Source organism: Fibroporia radiculosa (assembly GCF_000313525.1).
Source record: "Fibroporia radiculosa TFFH 294 genomic supercontigs, scaffold667, whole genome shotgun sequence".
Taxonomy (NCBI): Eukaryota; Fungi; Basidiomycota; class Agaricomycetes; order Polyporales; family Fibroporiaceae; genus Fibroporia; species Fibroporia radiculosa.
Genome location: NW_012133230.1, coordinates 37,951 through 55,562, shown reverse-complemented (window position 1 = coordinate 55,562; position 17,612 = coordinate 37,951). Strand labels below are relative to the sequence as shown.

Genomic DNA, 17,612 nt, shown 5'->3' with positions numbered 1-17,612 from the left:
TTGCACCCGAAAAGACTTGGAAGCGCGAAACGATGTCAAAAGCATCACAGTGTGGAGGTGCGCGACGTTATTCATCTCCTGGTTCCCTTATTTCTCACTTCATTGAGGATAAATTGCGGCATGTATTAACGTCGTTCCCGGTGGAACACGTTTAAGATCGCATGTAAAGGGTCTCGGAGCGACTGTTGTGTCCATTGAACATGCGGACAGCAACAACCAGGAAGTCGGAAAGTCGTCACCACAGCGGTAAAGGACATTGTTCAAATCACTCGTCCACAGCATGGCTCGATCGCTGCCAAAGTGGGTGTCTGCACGTATGCCTTTTCATGACATAATGCACGTACAACTATGACTATGCATACTAAGTCGAATGTGATCTCGAACCCTTGCCAAACTCCGTCTCCCCCATCGTCATTTCACAACGAATTTGGTAATGACCGTGAGCGGAGAGCTGAACCAGCTTCACAGTTGGTTCATTAAAACCTGGATTTCGGGGCTGTGTCAACTCAAGGATGCCATGCCGACAAGGTGACGTTCTATAATGAACTCAGAGCCGTTCCAATCTGAACCATACAAAATTGCGATCACGGTATATGTAGAAAGGACCCACTTACCATTCGTTTCGACGCTAAGTGATTTCGTAGATGTCGCTGTGTGCAAAATCGTTTAGACCAGTTTCAAATCGTACTGCATGCGAGTGATGCTCGGGGACTTTGTTCGAGCGTCCATACATTTACTTCGTGAATGTAGCAATGTCCAACACAGGAATTGTACCGCATAAGGCCGACCACAGAATAGATATTCTATCGCAAATATATGCGTATATCCTGGAAATACAATATCACCATAACGTACTCGATAGCCATGTAAGATCTATAGTCTTGAAATACCTCGAGCTTTCCCTGCTTAAGGTATCGATATACGATGTTCCTAGAGGACGTCTACAACCTAAATTATCTCTACGTCTTGAGCATCGATGGTCTCAAGAGTCCGGTCTGAGGTATGCCCTCAGTCACTGTGCTCCTGAGCGACGAGCCTCTTGCGCCACAGCCTTTTCCCGCCATTCACGGCCCTTCCACCACACGAGGATCATCATTGCCTCTGAGATGAACAAGAGACCGGTCCACATGGAATAAAGGCCGCCGTCGCCAATGGAATCCTGAGTAGGCCAGCCACAAAAGGCGCAGAATCTATGTCAGCACACAGCATGGCATCACAAATGAAATAGTGTAGACGAATGAAAACGCGAAAAAAGTAAGACGCACCTGCAACGGTACAGCGATCTCGGTGGCGACGAACGCAAAAAGCCCTCGGAAGAAGCTGTTTGATGCAACGGCAGAGGATGAACGACCGACATTCGCGTCAACAATGTACGCGAGGGTGCTAGTGTATATGCATCTGCAAGACAAGAGAACCGGTTGTCAACACGATGTTTATCCAGCAAGATATCTCTGCAACACTAGTACAGAAACATGTGACATACATCTGGAAGAAGCCAGAGAGGAAAAGCATCACACACACGGCAGCGATGCTGACATGGCGCTCACACACCCAGCCGTATGCGGCTACGGATGGCGGAAAGAACAGCATCGGGACCAGTGTGCTCTGAAGGCGCAGCTAGATAATGGAATATACAGGATAAGTACGTCTCGCCGCGCCAAGGGTCACTGTACACATGCGTGCCTCCGGATACATCTTGTCGCCGAACTTTGCTTTCAGTTGTTTGAAGACATAATCAGAATAGCGGCCGCCTAAAATACTGCCGAACAGACAGCCTGTTGTGCGTGTCAAGGCCACTGTACGAGGTCGTTATGCGGTTCATAAGGGCGTACCTACACCATATGCTAGGAGAGCAAGTCCAACCTTGAGGGCATCATAATGGTACTGGTCGGCGAGTGTACGTGCAGCCGTATATGTGATGCTGAAGTTGAACGCGAACAAGAGGCCTAGCGAACAGAAGTGTCATTCATTTGCGCATTTGAAAATCACGACCGAACTTGCCAGAAGCAACGAGGATCATGATATTGTTCTGACGGCGCAGAACCTGCACAATCGGGCGAACGGGGTTGATATCCATGAGAGACAACTTGATCTCCTTGATTGGCAGCGCGGTTCCGTCTGCCAGCTGTGCCGCCTGGGCCTCTACATCATGCATAGACGTGCTGTTGCCGTTGTCTTCATCCTGCTCCTTCACATCCTTTTCATGTCGACGTTTCTCTGCATCTACCTGAGTTTTCTTTGCCTCATGCTCGAGTAAACGTCGTAGTGCCGTCTGATAGGTAAGGCTGCGCTCTAGGCGGAACGTGTCTTTGAAAAATAAGAACGAGACAGCGCAGAAACCGGTAAAGATCGCGAGAAACCAGAAAGTGGCGCGCCAGTTGAAACCCTGGGTAAGCACACCACCTAGTATAGGGCCAAGAGAGGGTCCGAGAAGAGGTGCACTAGTGAACACAGAAGAAGGGGGCAGACAGTAGTGTTTAAGTCAAGTCTTTTGGAACGAGTAGTTGGCACAACGACACTCACCAATAGTAAATACCCATCATTGTACCTCTGTCGGCCGGGTCGTACATATCTGCTAAGGTAGCGGCACCAATGGAAATAACCGCACTCGATCTGATAAGCAAATGAAAATGTTAGCACTTGGACAAAATCCAATGTAAAGAGAACGCTGTCTTAGAGACGAAATTTTGACCTACCCTGCCGCTTGAACACACCGCATACCAATCAGCACGTTGATGCTTTTGGCGGTTGCTGAGACAATGCAACCAACTGTGCATATTACGAGCGAGACCAAGTAGACCCTCTGAAAAATGGTAAATATTCTGAGCGGGGGAGACGAGGGAAAGAATGATATTGACCTTGCGTCCCTGGACCTCGCTGACGGCGCTCCATATCAAAGGAAATCCTCCTTGGATAAGGATAAAAAGCGACAAGGTCAGACTTAGCTGGCTTGGCGTCGCATGTAGGTCCGCTTCAATCTGAGAGATCGCGGCTTATCATACTGTCAACGATCTAAAGACAATCCCCCACAGTGTAAGCTCACGATTGTAAATATTCGCGCCCAAACCAGCGACCATCGCCGCCAAAGAGACCATTGCGACCCCAACATACTAACGTCCTTCCATTCTGAATTTGGCATGACGGGCAACATGAATTATAGGCATACCTTGCGAGTCTTCGACCACTTCCGAGGATCGTCGCGTACTGTCGCATGTTCGATGTCAAGTTTCGACGTAACAGCGACTGGCTTCTCATCGTTCCCAGAGTCAGGTTGCGGTGGTGGGTCTGTGTGCGGATCTGCTGATAGCTGAGCTAAAGTAGCCGTGCTCTGGGTGTCGCCGACCATTCTACCTGAGTCAAATGTGTCCACACTTGCTCGCCGCTCGTGAGGTCGTGAAGTCGTGAGAGGTGCTCTCGTACGGCCTGGATCATATATGTAAGAAAGTCAAGGATAGCATTGAATTGCACGATGAGTCACCCGAGCGAATAGTTTCACTCGTGGCATTCCGCTGATGGGAGCCCGTCCTCAGAACCTCCCTGGACTTCCCGACTTGCCGCAGCTGCCGCGATTAACTTTGAACGGGCGCTCGGCAGACAGTTCCGGCCGGCACTCCAGGCGTTGAGTACGGCGATTTGAACAGCTTCTGACTCGGACGAGCAGATAAAGCAAGCTTTTCTGTTCAGCTGAACGATGCCCAAAGCGCTGTAAGTTGTCCCGTGGTTGCGTTCTGTCGTCTCATGACAGTTGGATGGATATGTTCGTTGCCGGCATTTCTCATCGTGCATAACACCCGTGCTTGTGGATCCGGCACAGGAAATAGACTGACGCAGCTTCAGCAGGAGCGTCCGGACTGCGCGGGTCCACCTCTCCATGACATCTCCCGTGCAATGAATACCAAGACACTTTAGCCTCCGTGGACGCGGAGTGAGATGATTACACGATCCTCAGATGAGTCTAAATCCGGATGACTCCGTGAGCTGTGAGCCATGTCGCGCATAGATCTCGTTGCAGCGGTTGAGTATTGAAGGTTTGAAAGACGAATGCTATATCAGCTTGCTTTAGATGCGGTTAGAGACCCATTCCAGATATTGTATCTTCGAACTCGTGGTTACAGCAATAATGATAAGACGTCTAACATACCTCGGACATACATATGCCCTTGCGTTGTTCATAGTGAGATTACCATTCACTCGGCTTTGGCCACGCAAACTCAGGGATTGTGCATGTTTGACATGTGTGCATTCCAGTTGCTGTCAAAGTGTAAAGAGACCTCCGACTAGAAGGGTACTCACCTGCATCAGCATGCGCGTTAAAACCCAAATACTCAGATGAGCACACGAATGAACATTTCTTATTTCAAAGGTCAACGGTCAAGGATGACGTGTGCACACCGGTCAAATCGCCAAATGGCTGACTATACAACTGAGTCCTCATAAACTTGGGTGAGCGTCAGAAAAATACATCGTGACACAAAATTAGCGGAAGTTAGCGACACAAGACCGAGAAAGAACGGTCAGAACTTAAGATCACCAAAATATCACAAGTTGTCGCATGAACAAAAGAAGAAACAAGAAGTGGTCGAATGCTCGATCAAAGTTCAGGCTGACCTGCCGCTGAAATTCAACTTTCAAGTTGGAGCTGGCGCTGGTGACTAGAGAGAGGTCTAAAGCTGTCCAAATCTGGAAATCCCCGAACCCTCGCGCTCGCCGTCACTGCGCTCCTCGGGACTGTTTTTGACCACAATCAACGCGCTCATGTTCACTGAAGAAGCTGCTCGACGTGTCAAAAGTCAAGTAGAAGCGACTACTAGTGGCTCGTCTGGCGGCTCATCTTATATCTATCCTGTGCGCTCTTTGCTGAGCGGGATCAAGCCGGTTGCTGGTCAGAGATCATCCTTGACTATTCATGGTGAGCCTCTCGTTTGTGATGCCGTTCACTCGTAATTCCATAACGATGTCTGTGCACAGATGAGTCCGCACTCTCCGATGCCGAGGTAAACGAACCGAGTTTTTCCCATGAAGAGCTAGTTAGACAGCTGCCTCAGGAAGCGATCAGCGGCGGAGAGGTGCCCTCAAATTCACTCGTCATGTCGCCCTCTGCCGACCTCGTTTCTACCAGCGACATAAGGAGACGCAGGCGCCCTTCTCCCAACTTTCGCGACTTCCCACCAAACGAGGACCCGCTTTCCCAGAGGACCTTCTCTACCGCTCAGGCAGGATATTTTCCTCGGCCAGATCCGGACTATCCTTCTGCAAAGATAGATGCGAGTAGTCCTACTGGAAGCCCTGTGATATATGCCGTTGCCGACGACGGAGTAGAGGAAGGATTTGGTTATCGTCACCCAGCGCAATTTGCCCAGGTTGCGGCAGATGCGTTTGCACATACTGCGCAAGTGCTTGTGTCTCAGCCACCGGACAGTGATTCCGATCAATCACTGCACTCACACTTCTCGCACAAAGGTATTGTTCATCTTCCTCCACTTGCGTCAGCGCCATCCTCTACATCGTCAAGATCTCGAGGGCGGACGAGCCGAAGTTCGGGAAAGATGTCAGATATAAACTTGGAATCTGTGCAAGAGGTGGAAATCGCTCAGCTCCCATCCACGCAAGGATCTAGACCAGTCTCTCCAGCGCCGGCGGGCGATATAGTAACGGGTTCTAGGAGCAGTCAAACCGATTCATCTATATCCGATGGATCTTACTACGGGTTCAGATATCGGCATGTCCTAGATGAAAATGGACATCATTTAATTGTAGGAAGAGAAGGTAAATTGACAAAATGCGAAGACGAGGTAAGATCATTATGGTGGAATATCTGCTACCGGTTCTGATATTGCTGCAGCCTATACGTACACCAGGTGCAGTTCAGGGTTTTGGCATTTTGATAGCGGTCGAGGAGAACGAAGAAACGGGCAATCTAGTAGTTCGCCAGGTGTCCGAGGTAAAAGTCGAGCCTGATGACTTGACTATCCTTGTGTCTAAAACTCTTTTTGCAGAATTCAACCGAGCTGTTGGGTCTTTCACCTCGATATCTCTTTTCGCTTGCGTGCTTTAGCGAAACACTCTCAGAGCAGCAAAGCGACATTCTATTCGATAACATACAATATTTGACTGATACCTCGTTATCTCCGGAAGAACAGGCCGAGAATCTTCACGTGTTCATGCTCAGTGGTTGGGGGGAGCCCAATACGGCATTTCCAGACACCATGTCGCGCGATCCTCATAACCGGCGAAATTGGACCTGTTGGTGTGCTGCCCATCGACCACAAATGGTAGCGCCAACCAATTTGGGCTCGATTAATGACGACTCCAGTACGAACAGTCATGCAAGTACGCAAAGTCTGATCATCCTTGAGTTTGAGTTAGAAAAGGATACTTTTAATCCCCTCTATCCCCCATTCGCGGAAGAGGGATCCTTCCAATCTGGCGTATCTTCCCCCTCGAATGGGTCCATCTCAACCTCTAACAGTTCCGCGCGCACTTTGGTTTCTTCTGCCAGTGCCAGTTCCGAAGAACGAATGGTTACTCCGGAAGATTCTACATCAAGTTTGGTTAGTAGTGATTCATCTGTCGTCACTGGGCAAATAGAGACGTCGTCGACACCTTCCCAAGAGAGCTCCGCGTACAATTTTCCAGGACCCGACGATTGGATGCCTAGCCCTGAAGAAATTATGGAGAGTACGACCAGCCGTGCAAAGCCCCTGCTTGCTTTAGAACGGCTACGTCGGACGCGAAAAAGCGCCATGGAAGGTCTTACATCTCCCAACCAGAGCAATACACGGCAGGGTCCACCACGCAGACGACGCGGGACAGGCACTGTGGGAATGATGGACGTTTTCGCCGTCATGGCACAGATCAACGAGCAACTTGGTTCCGCGACTGATCTCGAGACGTTCCTGAAGGTGGTTGCAGGCGTCATCAAAGATCTCACTCAATTTCATCGTGTCTTAGTCTATCAATTTGACGAAGTGTGGAATGGACAAGTTGTTGCAGAGCTCGTTGATTGGGATCAAACCCATGATTTATACCGAGGTTTGCATTTCCCTGCTAGTGATATTCCTGCGCAGGTGAGTTCTTTGCCTGCCTTACGAGGAGTTGCTACTGAATGGTATTAGGCCCGGAATCTGTACGCTCTAAGTATGATATTTAAATTGTGTTAACTACGAGCTCGCTCATTGCCGCATCTCTGCAGACAGAGTACGTCTCCTATATGATCGCGGCCAGCCTACAGCCCGTCTCGTCGTTCGGAATAAGAGTGACCTCGAGACACCCCTTGTATGTACTCTTTCTGTGCAAAATTTCGTTCGTTCATTGATTATGTTCAGGACATGACACACTGTTATTTGCGGGCTATGAGTCCAATTCATCTGAAATGTCGGTCGTCACAGCTACTGCACGGACTTCGTTAAAACTCGTTGCACTAGACCTGGAAAACATGGGTGTTAGGGCCTCAATGTCTGTTGTAAGTATAGATTATTATATTTGTCTTCATGTCGTGCTCATTCATCTATAGTCAATAATGGCTTTCGGCAGCCTCTGGGGATTGGTCGCTTGTCATTCGTATGGCCTCCACGGTATGCGAGTGTCATTCCCAGTTCGTCAGATGCTTCGACTCCTGAGTCAATCTATATCGCGCAATATTGAGCGTCTCACTTACGCGCAGCGTTTACATACCCGAAAACTGGTATCTCGCGCTTATTATCTTCAATAAATATCGTCGTTCATGTCTTACGTTCCAGATCAATACGGGATCCTCAGAACAGCATCCAACAGGGTATATTGTGTCAAATGCTGACGATTTACTCGGTCTTTTCGATGCAGACTACGGCGTGCTTGTCATCGGTGAAGGAGCGAAGATTCTTGGGCCCAATCAGCACGGCCAGGAGATCCTCATCGTTGCGGAGTATCTTCGTCTCAAGCAGTTCGAGTGGGTGTACCTATATTTCTGATTTGACTGTGTTCGTAACCATTCTGCTCACAAGCACCATACAAGTCTCGCAAGCTGTGACACAAGATTATCCGGATCTGCAGCTTGCTAACGGACTGGAAGTCATCGCAGGTCTACTTTACGTACCTCTGTCTGCTGGCGGCCGGGACTTCATTGCTTTCCTAAGGAAGGGCCAGCCACGCCAAGTACGCTGGGCCGGTCGACCTTTCAAGGATGGTGAACAGCGGAATATTCTGGAGCCGAGAGCATCCTTCAGAACATGGTCGGAAACTGTCGCTGGACGATGTCGTGCGTGGTCAGATGAGCATCTCGAAACTGCTGGCGTGTTAGCGCTGGTGTACGGGAAGGTTGGCTCAAGTACTCTTCTCTTGACGCTCGTAACTTACAGGCTGGATGACATCAGTTCATAGAAGTCTGGCGACAGAAGGAATCTGCACTGCAAACCACTAAGCTGACAAATCTTTTACTGTCGAATGCTAGCCATGAAGGTTCGTATTTTGCTCTATGTTCAATATTCAAGTCTAATCCGTCAATTCGTAATGTAGTGCGCACGCCACTTAATCATATCATAAAGTACGTTTTCTCGCTATATCAGCGGCCACTGTCATTCTCAGTCCGATCTCTCAGCTATCTGGAATTGGCACTCAATGGCTCGCTGGACACCGAGACTCGTGAAAACTTGAGTCAATCTCATGCTGCTTCAAAGGTAAGTTGTAGATCAGCTAAAACAAGTGCAATATGCGTTTCTGATAGATGATACAGAGTTTATTATTCACAATTAATGATTTGCTTGTGAGAACTATCTTAAGATCTAAAGTAAAGAGTCATTCATGAGCGCAACAGGATCTCACTCGCCTTGAAAGTGGTAATGAAACGTCTTTTAACGAGGTATTCAATCTCCACCGTGCCATTGAGGATGCAACCCTCCTCTATCGAAACGAAGCAATGCGCAGGGGGCTTGGATTCAAGCTTGATGTCTCTAATTGTCCAAAGTTGGTCGTAGGTGATTCCAGAAAGATACGGACGGTAGTTGCGAACCTCGCCGCTAACGCTCGTACGTTGTCTATCGATCATGCGACACCAAAAGCTCATATAAGTGCTACAGTAAAGTATACCGATCAAGGATCTATATCAGTGCAATGCCATGCATTCGAGGAGCCCATAGGACTTCGAAATTCGGACACTATCGCAGTAGAAATCGTGGTATCCGATACAGGATACGGGATTCCTAGCGAGAAGCTGGAATGCATATTCAGGGAGTTCGAGCAGGTCGAGAGCGCGCCTTCAAAAAGCAGTGCTCCGGGCCTCGGTAAGCTTTCCTTTCAATCAAAGTCATCGTCGCTTAGGCCAACCTTTGCATCCAAGGACTGGGGCTGGCGGTCGTCGCTCGAATTGTGGAACAACTCGGAGGTCAGCTACGTGTCGATTCAAGAATTAACGAAGGCAGCCGATTCTCTTTCCTGATTCCATTCTCTACTGAAATTGATGGTTCGATTTCTCCTTCCCCATCGTGCTCGCCATCGTCCCGGAGCTCTCACAGACGTTCGCTTGACGAAATGCCTAATGCTCGCGAGAGTCAGTTTGATAATCTGGTAGAAGCCCTGTCGAACCAACACATAGGCGATACATCACTTATTCCTATCAGCCCAATGGATACGAATGCCTCTTCACGAGTGGAATGCGATAGAGCTCTTCTCACTAGCTCGGATCGATCTATTGCCCTTACTCCTGTTGAAGAAACTGGATCAACCGGAAGCCCTCGTTCGGGGGCACAAATACATCTTCAGACCGTGACGATCAAGGATGTCCAACCGCCTCTGTCGCCCGTGCCAAAACATTCTTCACGCAAGGGCCCGCGTAGCTCAACGTCACGCGGTGGCCGCTCGGAGACAAGCAGTAATGTCAAACTGCGGCTGCTTATTGTGGAGGTATGTTGCTCTCTGAAAATCTCGTTATCGTGTTGATGGTTTCATATAAGGACAACGACATTAATCGTATGATCCTTGCGAAGCGTCTATCGCTGGATGGACATACTGTCGTCAATACAACGAATGGCGTCGAAGGTCTTGAGATGCTCGAGTCTGATTGGGAATTTGATTGCGTGTTGATGGATATTCAGTACGTACTCGAGTTGTCGTCATCGACGAGACTAACGCGAGGCTGTAGGATGCCGTTGCTGAATGGATTTGAGGCTACAGAACGAATCCGTCAGGTGGAACGGCAGCGAAATAACGAACCCCACCGAACGTCTCACCAACTCAATGGAAGGATACCCATATTCGCCGTTTCAGCATCCCTTTATGAAGACCAACACGACGAGCTGCTCAAGCTGGGCTTCGACGGTTGGATACTGAAACCAATCGACTTTAAGCGCCTGCGAAACATCCTTCGAGGTGTCATGGATACTGTGCAGCGTAGCAAAGACGTGTATCACCCAAGTTGTAGCTGGGAAGTGGGCGGGTGGTTGAAGAAGCATGGCAAAGTCCGGGAAGGCGCATAATGACTAACAATATACCTTGAACCCTGTGTTTGCCGGCAGTATCACATTCTCCTATATTAGCGTATTCCAAAAGTCTGTTAATTCTATGTTTTCGAGAGAGCTGTCATCCACTGTAGTTATACCACCGATTTCCAATATCACCTGTAGCCAGTACGCAGAAATACACGAATGCTTGCGACCGTGGTTGTCTAGATCTGTCCATTTCTTTGGCAACATAGACGCGACGCAGATCGAGGTTGTACACAAAGAAGAGCGTACTACCAGACAGTAGTACTGTTGAGACTTGAAATACTTACGGTACTAGCACGGTATGTGTTGAGCGAAACGGGGACAGTTCGAGCGAGGGAAGCAAGAGACGAATGTATTGATAGAACCGGTACGTAGTTGTCTTAAGTATACATGGATTGATTCCGCCTTAGCCAACTACCTATGCCATACTATGTTCATCCGCGTTGCATCCGCTTGACGGTGGCTAGGTCTCCCGGATGCCCACGGGTCGCCCGGTTCCGTCTTCCTCAGCAGTACGAGACATAACGCGTTCAATTAATCGATATCGTTTCGCCATGTACGCGCCCGAGGAATATTGAACGTGGAACATCCACTGAGTTCCTACTAACAATACAGCTGCACATTCACATTCACAGCACTAAAAATAGGAGAGCATATGACGAGTGCGAAGATACTATTCGTACACAAACGGCAGACTCAACATCAGGCTCAAGTGACCCGTATCTCACCACTGTCCAGCCGGGACATGCCCTGGCTTCCCTTCAAAAATGTCGTGATGATAATTCACGTCGCCCAACGTGGGCCTAGGCTGCTCATCTCCGCGGCCATAGGAGACCAGTTGCGAACAGACAGCGACCTTCAACGACGGCAGATCATCGCTTATATTCGCCGGCGTGCCATCGGGCTGACGGTAATCCAGGTAAATAACATGCTCACGAAGCAGAATGTGATGAACCAACCTTGAACCCCTCCAGTTTTACTGAAATATGTTCGGCAAGAATGGGTCGGACGTCATCAGGTTCGAGTGAGGGCAAAGTGTACTTTTCCACCATCGCCTTCGTGAGATGCACAAATCCCTCGACTTCCACGTCTTGATTACGCCTGCAATTGGCACAGTTTTCGGGGCGACTATTGACGAACGCGCTGACCGAGCCGACGTATGTCTCCCCAATATAAACCAGGACTGAGAAACTAGACCCCAGCTCGAATTTCTTGAACTTGATATGCACATTCCACTCGCGAATACTTCCATTACTTGCGTGTTTTTTGGCAAGGGCAATGCTGTCCCCTCCATATAACGCTTGGACTCTGAGCAGAATTTGTTTAGCCAGTACAGCGGGATCCTGGCTCGTGCCCTTGAAATCTTCATATGCGTAGTTAAACGTATTCGTGTCGATGATGTCAGCCGATTTCCAGTATCCTTCCTGGTTTCTCCAAAACGGCGTGAGGTCTAATCACATGGCTGATCAGTATCCGATTCTCACATGCATAGATTTACGTACCGGATTGTGTATCAACCTCAGCGCTGTTTGAAAGCGTATAGGTGCCATCTGGCTGTTGACCGGGTGAGACCCATGCCGTATAATTGATCGCCCGCCATAGTGCAAGCAAACGGTCGACATTAGTGTGATGCGCGAAGAATGCTACATCAAATCCTGGGAACATTATCAGTGCGCCGTTCGTTATCGACTTATCAAACCGAGTGGTATCTCACCTGCAACGGTGGGGTCAGCCATATGTCCAGGATACGGACTAATACCACCAATGATTACGTGCATCTGATCGTGGATTGTCTCCAGGCTGTTGGCAATGGTCGGGTCGTTTTTGGCTGTATGGTTACTGAATTTTTCCCAGGTAGTGAGACGAGTCAGGCAATGGTATGTCTGGGTGCGAATCTGAGAAGCGTTGGCAGCATAGTTACTGCGGAGAACAAGTGTCAGCAGATGTCAAATTCACGCTCGGACAGTCTATCACCTCACGAATTTCTTCATGTCGCTTTCCGCAGATGAATCGCCAGACGTAGGATATCGAAGCGTCTGCTTCCAGCTACTAAATGGCTTTGGAAATGTACTGACTGGAAAAGGGTGCTGGAAAACATGGCTATACAGAGGGTTGTTCGCCGTTACAACCCCCTTAGGTGTGATGACTTCAGTTTTTGGAGATATTAGAAGTTCGGGGACTGGCATTCCAGGAACTCGCGGCTCAGCAGCCCAATCCCAGAACCATGAGCGAAGATCTGTTGCCTCTCGGATCCATTCCTGTCTATCGGTAGTATATTCTTGCGCTATCTGTGCCGCCTGCTTTTGCACGGCTTGCTGTGATAGGTGCGTAAGGGTTTAGTATATTCCACATGTAGATATTTATACTAAAACGACATACCTCGAAAAGAGCGACGTAAGGCCTATGCCATGTTGGAAAGAGGACAGATCCGTGGGTACAATAACCACCAAATTCCGAGTCTGGATCTGGATTGGGGCCACCGGAGTCACCCCATCGGACATAGGGCAACCCATGGATGCCGCCAATAGACTCCCAAGAGAAGTCGTCGGCGTATGGTTCGGACATCATACGTTCTAGAATCAGTTTAGAGTGTCAGATAAAAGGGTAGCTATTCAACATATTACGGATGGCTTACGCAGTGCTTGGACGTAAAGAGACGATACTAATTTGCTCGAAGTCGTCCAGTCATTATAATTTCGACGTTCGCCGCGCACGGATTCGAGTCCTAGTCGAGGAACACCGGTGACTGTGGGGCGAGGATCAGTTGCTTTGGACATTGTACGTGGAGTGAAAACGGATGGTGGCAGAGAAATGTGCGTTGTCTCTTGAGCTGGGGAAAGACAAAATTGACGAGGTTTTATACGATAAGATACCCTACGTCGTTACCAAGCCTTTCGTGGGCGCTGTCTCCATTGAATCCAGATGTGGATAAAGTGTGGTAAGGGTTCTTGCTTGTGCGCCATGCTGGTGGAGTTTCAGAATGTAGCTCCCTCGACGTCGGAGAAGTAGGGATGATTGATTAGTTCGAGTGAGCATACATTCTTCCGACAGACCGGAGCGACCTACAGTGGGGCGACCTCACATGAGTAATGTGTATGTGGTCTTGGGACTGGCATGGGTGATTGGTCTAAGAGTAATTTCATAGTCAGTAATAGCATGTGCGTTGCTTTCAAATTATTGGGTCACGATACACCAAGCTTTCAGAGTGAGACCCATAACGTGATTCCTGCGACGCCCGAGGAGCAAAGACTCAAGAGATATTACTTCGAGCTAACATACCAGACATCTTTCCATCCGACCGGAGCGACTTACAGCGGAGACGAGTTCATATAAATGATGTGTACATGGTCTTGGATCTTGCGGGAAACAGGTGATTTTTCTTAGACTGTAGTTTGATAGATGGCGCTGATGGTATGGGCTCTGGCCTCATGGCGATATCAAAGTCGTATCATTCATGTGAGTCCCTCAAAGCAGCTTTCAAATTTCGATAGGGTTTCGTGGAGACGCACCGATGGAGCCTCACAGACTGTAGACCGTAATACAGGCGCCGGGATGACATGATCTGAATTTAACACATCTCGAAAGTGAAGATTCCTGCCCCATCGGCGCCGCAGCCATAGATCAGTGCAATACAACTATGTGCATGGCGTCCTTTGACCTGAGTACGACAAACGCTAGGCTCAGTGGCTTCGATAAAATTAAAACTAACCTTGCCTAGGTGAACTAGGCCAAACTTCAGCGAAAGACCAGAAGGAGGGACTCAGGGATCCGACAGAACGAATTTCTGACTCGATCACGTGTCCACGACTCTTGCGAAGTTCACGGCATTCGGTTAATTCGAATTGACTTGCCGCGACCCGACGCGGCCACAGGCCACAAGCATTTCAACGGTTTTGAACGACGAATCTGACTTTACCAGCATTTTCAATCTGAGACCGTTCATTGTCACTGCCCCTCTCTGCCTTTCAGATTTTGGCACATAAAAACGTTTACTAATGGAAGAAGTCAAGCAGCAGACTCAGTCCACGTCCCAATCAGATGAGCACGACCGTTCATATGCTATTCTGCGTATTAAACGGAAGCGCAACGAGGAGCCACTCGACGGCTTAGGTTAGTCAAATCCCGGAGGTGTTGACTTAGAAGTGCTCATAGTCGGCCCTAGTTGTCGATCCGGAGTCCGTTCCGAGTAGAAAGAAGTCTCGTGGTGCTCTTAACTTCTTCAAGTTTGCAGCGACAGTAGAACGGGCAACATTTGATGACGAGCAACAAAAGAGAGATCTTGAGGTTAGTTTATCCTGTCATATCACTGGTTTAGTTGATGAAACTCTGCGTTAGGCTCGTCTAGCCACTCTTGCCCGCAAGTCAAACATCTGCGCCTCTGTTTCTGCGCCAGCTGTTGTTGAAAAATCCATCACGTCCCAATCTCCTTCCGTCTCTCGTCCTCAAGCGGACGACCCGGGACGCATATACACCATCGTCAAACGAGAATCGCCCTCTACTCAGCTGCCTGCTACTCAAAGGAGGGTCACTGCCCCGTACGTGTTGTGTGCACCTCGCACCTGTGCGAATTATACGAGAACTAAGAAGTATGCAGTCCCAAAGTATGGTCTACAAAAGAGCTGGAAGCCTTGCGACAGTCTCAGTCAGGGCTCAAACTATATGACGCAATCTTGTCATCTTCTAGCCTTACATCAACGGTCTCGGACATGGATCCTGAAATGGCCAATTTTCTTCCAATGCTTCAGGATTATCTTAGACGTTTGTAGTCTTACTCTGCCGGTTGACGCTGTCTCACAGGCATAACTAGTTGATGGCCCCTCTATGGCAACTTCCTCTGCCTCAACATCCTCTTTCCCATCGAGTGCAAACGGTACTGCTCCTGGAGACGATAATGACTATGTCTATGATGTGTTCTACCAGCGTCCAACAACATTCCAAGAGCTTTATGAACCCTCGTTAAGTATCATGAATATCGGTACCTTGTACGCCTTGTTCTGTCCACCTGCTTACTTCCACATCTGACCTAAGCGGATGTCTGCAGGACGGGCGTGCCCGAAGAGCTCATGTTATATGACTCAGATTCTGACTCGGAGGTCGCCGATACAGATGACGAAGACTCAAATGGTTGGTTTTCCTATATCGCCCTGAATCATACTCGATGATACACTTGATGACATATCTGACATGCGCAGCCGAGGATTGGTATAAGAACGACTACCCAGAAGACGAGTTTGATGAAAGTGATTCAAGTGGTGCGTGTCTACCCGCGCACAAAATTTGAGCTGTCTTTCATTTCTGGGGACTCGTACGGGCGCAGATATGTTTCATGAGGACTCCGACCATGAAGACTTTCTGGCTGATGATGACAGCAATCACGAGTGGCGTTGATGACGACACTTGAGACCTAGACGACTTGAGTCATCAAAGTCATCTGCATACTGTATCAACACATTATCATTGAATGTGTATTATACTGCAGGATTCGTACATTGTGTATTCTTACCGTAATGATTATCTGGATTACTAGATTCTGGTATCATCTGAGGCGAGTGCATATGTCAAAACGACTCACTTGAAATTGCTCATACTCGCTTTTCTCGACATCAGTCGTAGTGCCTGTACATAATTTTGGAGGAAATGTTCCTACCTTCGTGCTACTGACACTGGCGACTTTCGGTTTTATCGCATACAAACAAACTACCAGCGGCGACTCTCATAATGCTGTCTTCAAGTACTTTGTGAACCTGTCTCTAAAGCATGACCTGTTCAATAAAGCTTGGTTCTCTTGGACATTACTAAGTGATTTAGCTGCAACTGAGACTGTCAGGAGAGGTGATAGGGACCGCAGTCTAATCTAGGTCACATCATGTCTTTGCCATTGGCATTTGTGTACCGCCTGTCTTCCCGGATTCCAGGTCTGTCAGTCCCAACGTTGAACGCCGTGCGAACACGCAAAAAGCAAGTCGCTGCATGGCTCCGCCTTCCTCGTCTGGTGTCTGAACATTGTATTACAGCATGACAAGCTACCCCCGTCAAGCCTCATCTCTGACTGGTAATTTAGCCACTGGCGCGCCGAAGGACATAGTAATCTTTTGGGATTACGGTGCGTTATATTGTGGTTCCTGTTGCCTCATATTTCATCAACAACTTCAGAAAACACCCCTGTCCCGGCCAAGGTGCCGAAATATAACATTTCTATGTTTATCGGCCGGATGCTCCAAACCGTTCGGGACAGATTTGGAGATACTGGCGAGCTTCTCGTCTACTCCGGGTTGGACAATATTGGCTCTAGGAAGGCAGAGTACATGAAAGCTGCATTGTCGCACAACCATCACGGCAAGTTCATTACCTGTTCTCATCATCGTCAAAGGGAGGTTGTCGACAACGCTATTATTGGTACGTCAGCAGCGATATCCATGACTATCATTAAACTTTTGACTATTTCAAGGAGAAATGCTTTCCCGCCCCGATCCCACCACAATTATACTTATCTCAAGTGACGGGGGGGTTATGAAAGTACGTTACAGGAACTTCGGTCCCGGGGACATCACACGGTCCTCTTTACTCCCAGAAAGAGGCATGAGCTTTCGGAGATCGTGTGCGAGGTCTTACCTTGGCCCATCGAGATTACATCGGAATGTCAACAGTCACCCGCTGTACGTGAGTTCATCTATCGGATCCAAGTTGCTCCTGTTGTCAATGTGTTGTTTCCGAAAAATAGCAGCCCCTCTTTTTGTGGGTGCGACATAGATCAGACACGATGGTCTTCAACAAGGACCTGACTGCGTTTCGTTTTCGTGACTCAGTCAACTCCTTGTGGAGGAACTTCTCCTGGTCCACAAACAGCCGGCTACATAAAAATCTCGGCGAGGTATGTATAAGCTTTTAGCATGTCTAGCGCAGAACAAGGGAATCCTCGTCAAAAGCGCAGTTTTAGTAAATGCGCGTGGAACATCAATTCGTCTTCGCTGCTTCGGAGGTTGGAAGTCGCCTCAACAAAAGAGCTTCTTAATTAAAGACCACTTAGGTTTTCTTGATAGGCTACAATGCACTCGGTGTGATAGGCTATGGCTGGAGTAAGGTAACTACCTAATGGTTGTACCACTAGTAGCGCACCCCAAATGTGAAAGCCAATACTGCTCGCTTATGTATTCG

General features: G+C 48.6%; 4 protein-coding genes across 4 annotated transcripts; 2 read left to right on the top strand and 2 right to left on the bottom strand.

Moving 5' to 3' along the window:
- Positions 1-1,012: 1,012 nt before the first annotated feature.
- Positions 1,013-3,346, bottom strand: FIBRA_01489 (uncharacterized protein; the record flags this gene model as incomplete). The annotated part of the gene is made up of 11 exons (XM_012323364.1): positions 1,013-1,159; positions 1,266-1,398; positions 1,484-1,617; positions 1,669-1,775; positions 1,833-1,946; positions 1,990-2,441; positions 2,524-2,613; positions 2,697-2,803; positions 2,859-2,992; positions 3,044-3,110; positions 3,167-3,346. 11 exons carry the CDS (start codon positions 3,344-3,346, stop codon positions 1,013-1,015), a joined length of 1,665 nt encoding a protein of 554 aa, XP_012178754.1.
- Positions 3,347-4,755: 1,409 nt separating this feature from the next.
- On the top strand, positions 4,756-10,448 carry FIBRA_01488 (uncharacterized protein; the record flags this gene model as incomplete). The annotated part of the gene is made up of 20 exons (XM_012323363.1): positions 4,756-4,909; positions 4,969-5,792; positions 5,843-5,941; positions 5,997-7,067; positions 7,116-7,137; positions 7,193-7,275; positions 7,326-7,374; positions 7,425-7,462; positions 7,514-7,684; positions 7,740-7,927; positions 7,983-8,295; positions 8,352-8,436; positions 8,494-8,521; positions 8,576-8,654; positions 8,711-8,740; positions 8,792-9,002; positions 9,054-9,257; positions 9,314-9,876; positions 9,927-10,066; positions 10,115-10,448. 20 exons carry the CDS (start codon positions 4,756-4,758, stop codon positions 10,446-10,448), a joined length of 4,686 nt encoding a protein of 1,561 aa, XP_012178753.1.
- A 733-nt stretch (positions 10,449-11,181) lies between these two features.
- Positions 11,182-13,234, bottom strand: FIBRA_01487 (uncharacterized protein; the record flags this gene model as incomplete). Its single annotated transcript, XM_012323362.1, has 7 exons — positions 11,182-11,361; positions 11,417-11,907; positions 11,960-12,112; positions 12,172-12,377; positions 12,432-12,772; positions 12,837-13,030; positions 13,093-13,234. 7 exons carry the CDS (start codon positions 13,232-13,234, stop codon positions 11,182-11,184), a joined length of 1,707 nt encoding a protein of 568 aa, XP_012178752.1.
- A 1,218-nt stretch (positions 13,235-14,452) lies between these two features.
- FIBRA_01486 (uncharacterized protein) lies at positions 14,453-17,040 on the top strand (the record flags this gene model as incomplete). The annotated part of the gene is made up of 11 exons (XM_012323361.1): positions 14,453-14,567; positions 14,620-14,741; positions 14,793-14,992; positions 15,052-15,215; positions 15,265-15,439; positions 15,499-15,581; positions 15,650-15,709; positions 16,519-16,560; positions 16,611-16,853; positions 16,906-16,973; positions 17,029-17,040. The coding sequence occupies 11 exons, from the start codon at positions 14,453-14,455 to the stop codon at positions 17,038-17,040; spliced, it is 1,284 nt and encodes a 427-aa protein (XP_012178751.1).
- Between the last annotated feature and the right edge of the window lie 572 nt (positions 17,041-17,612).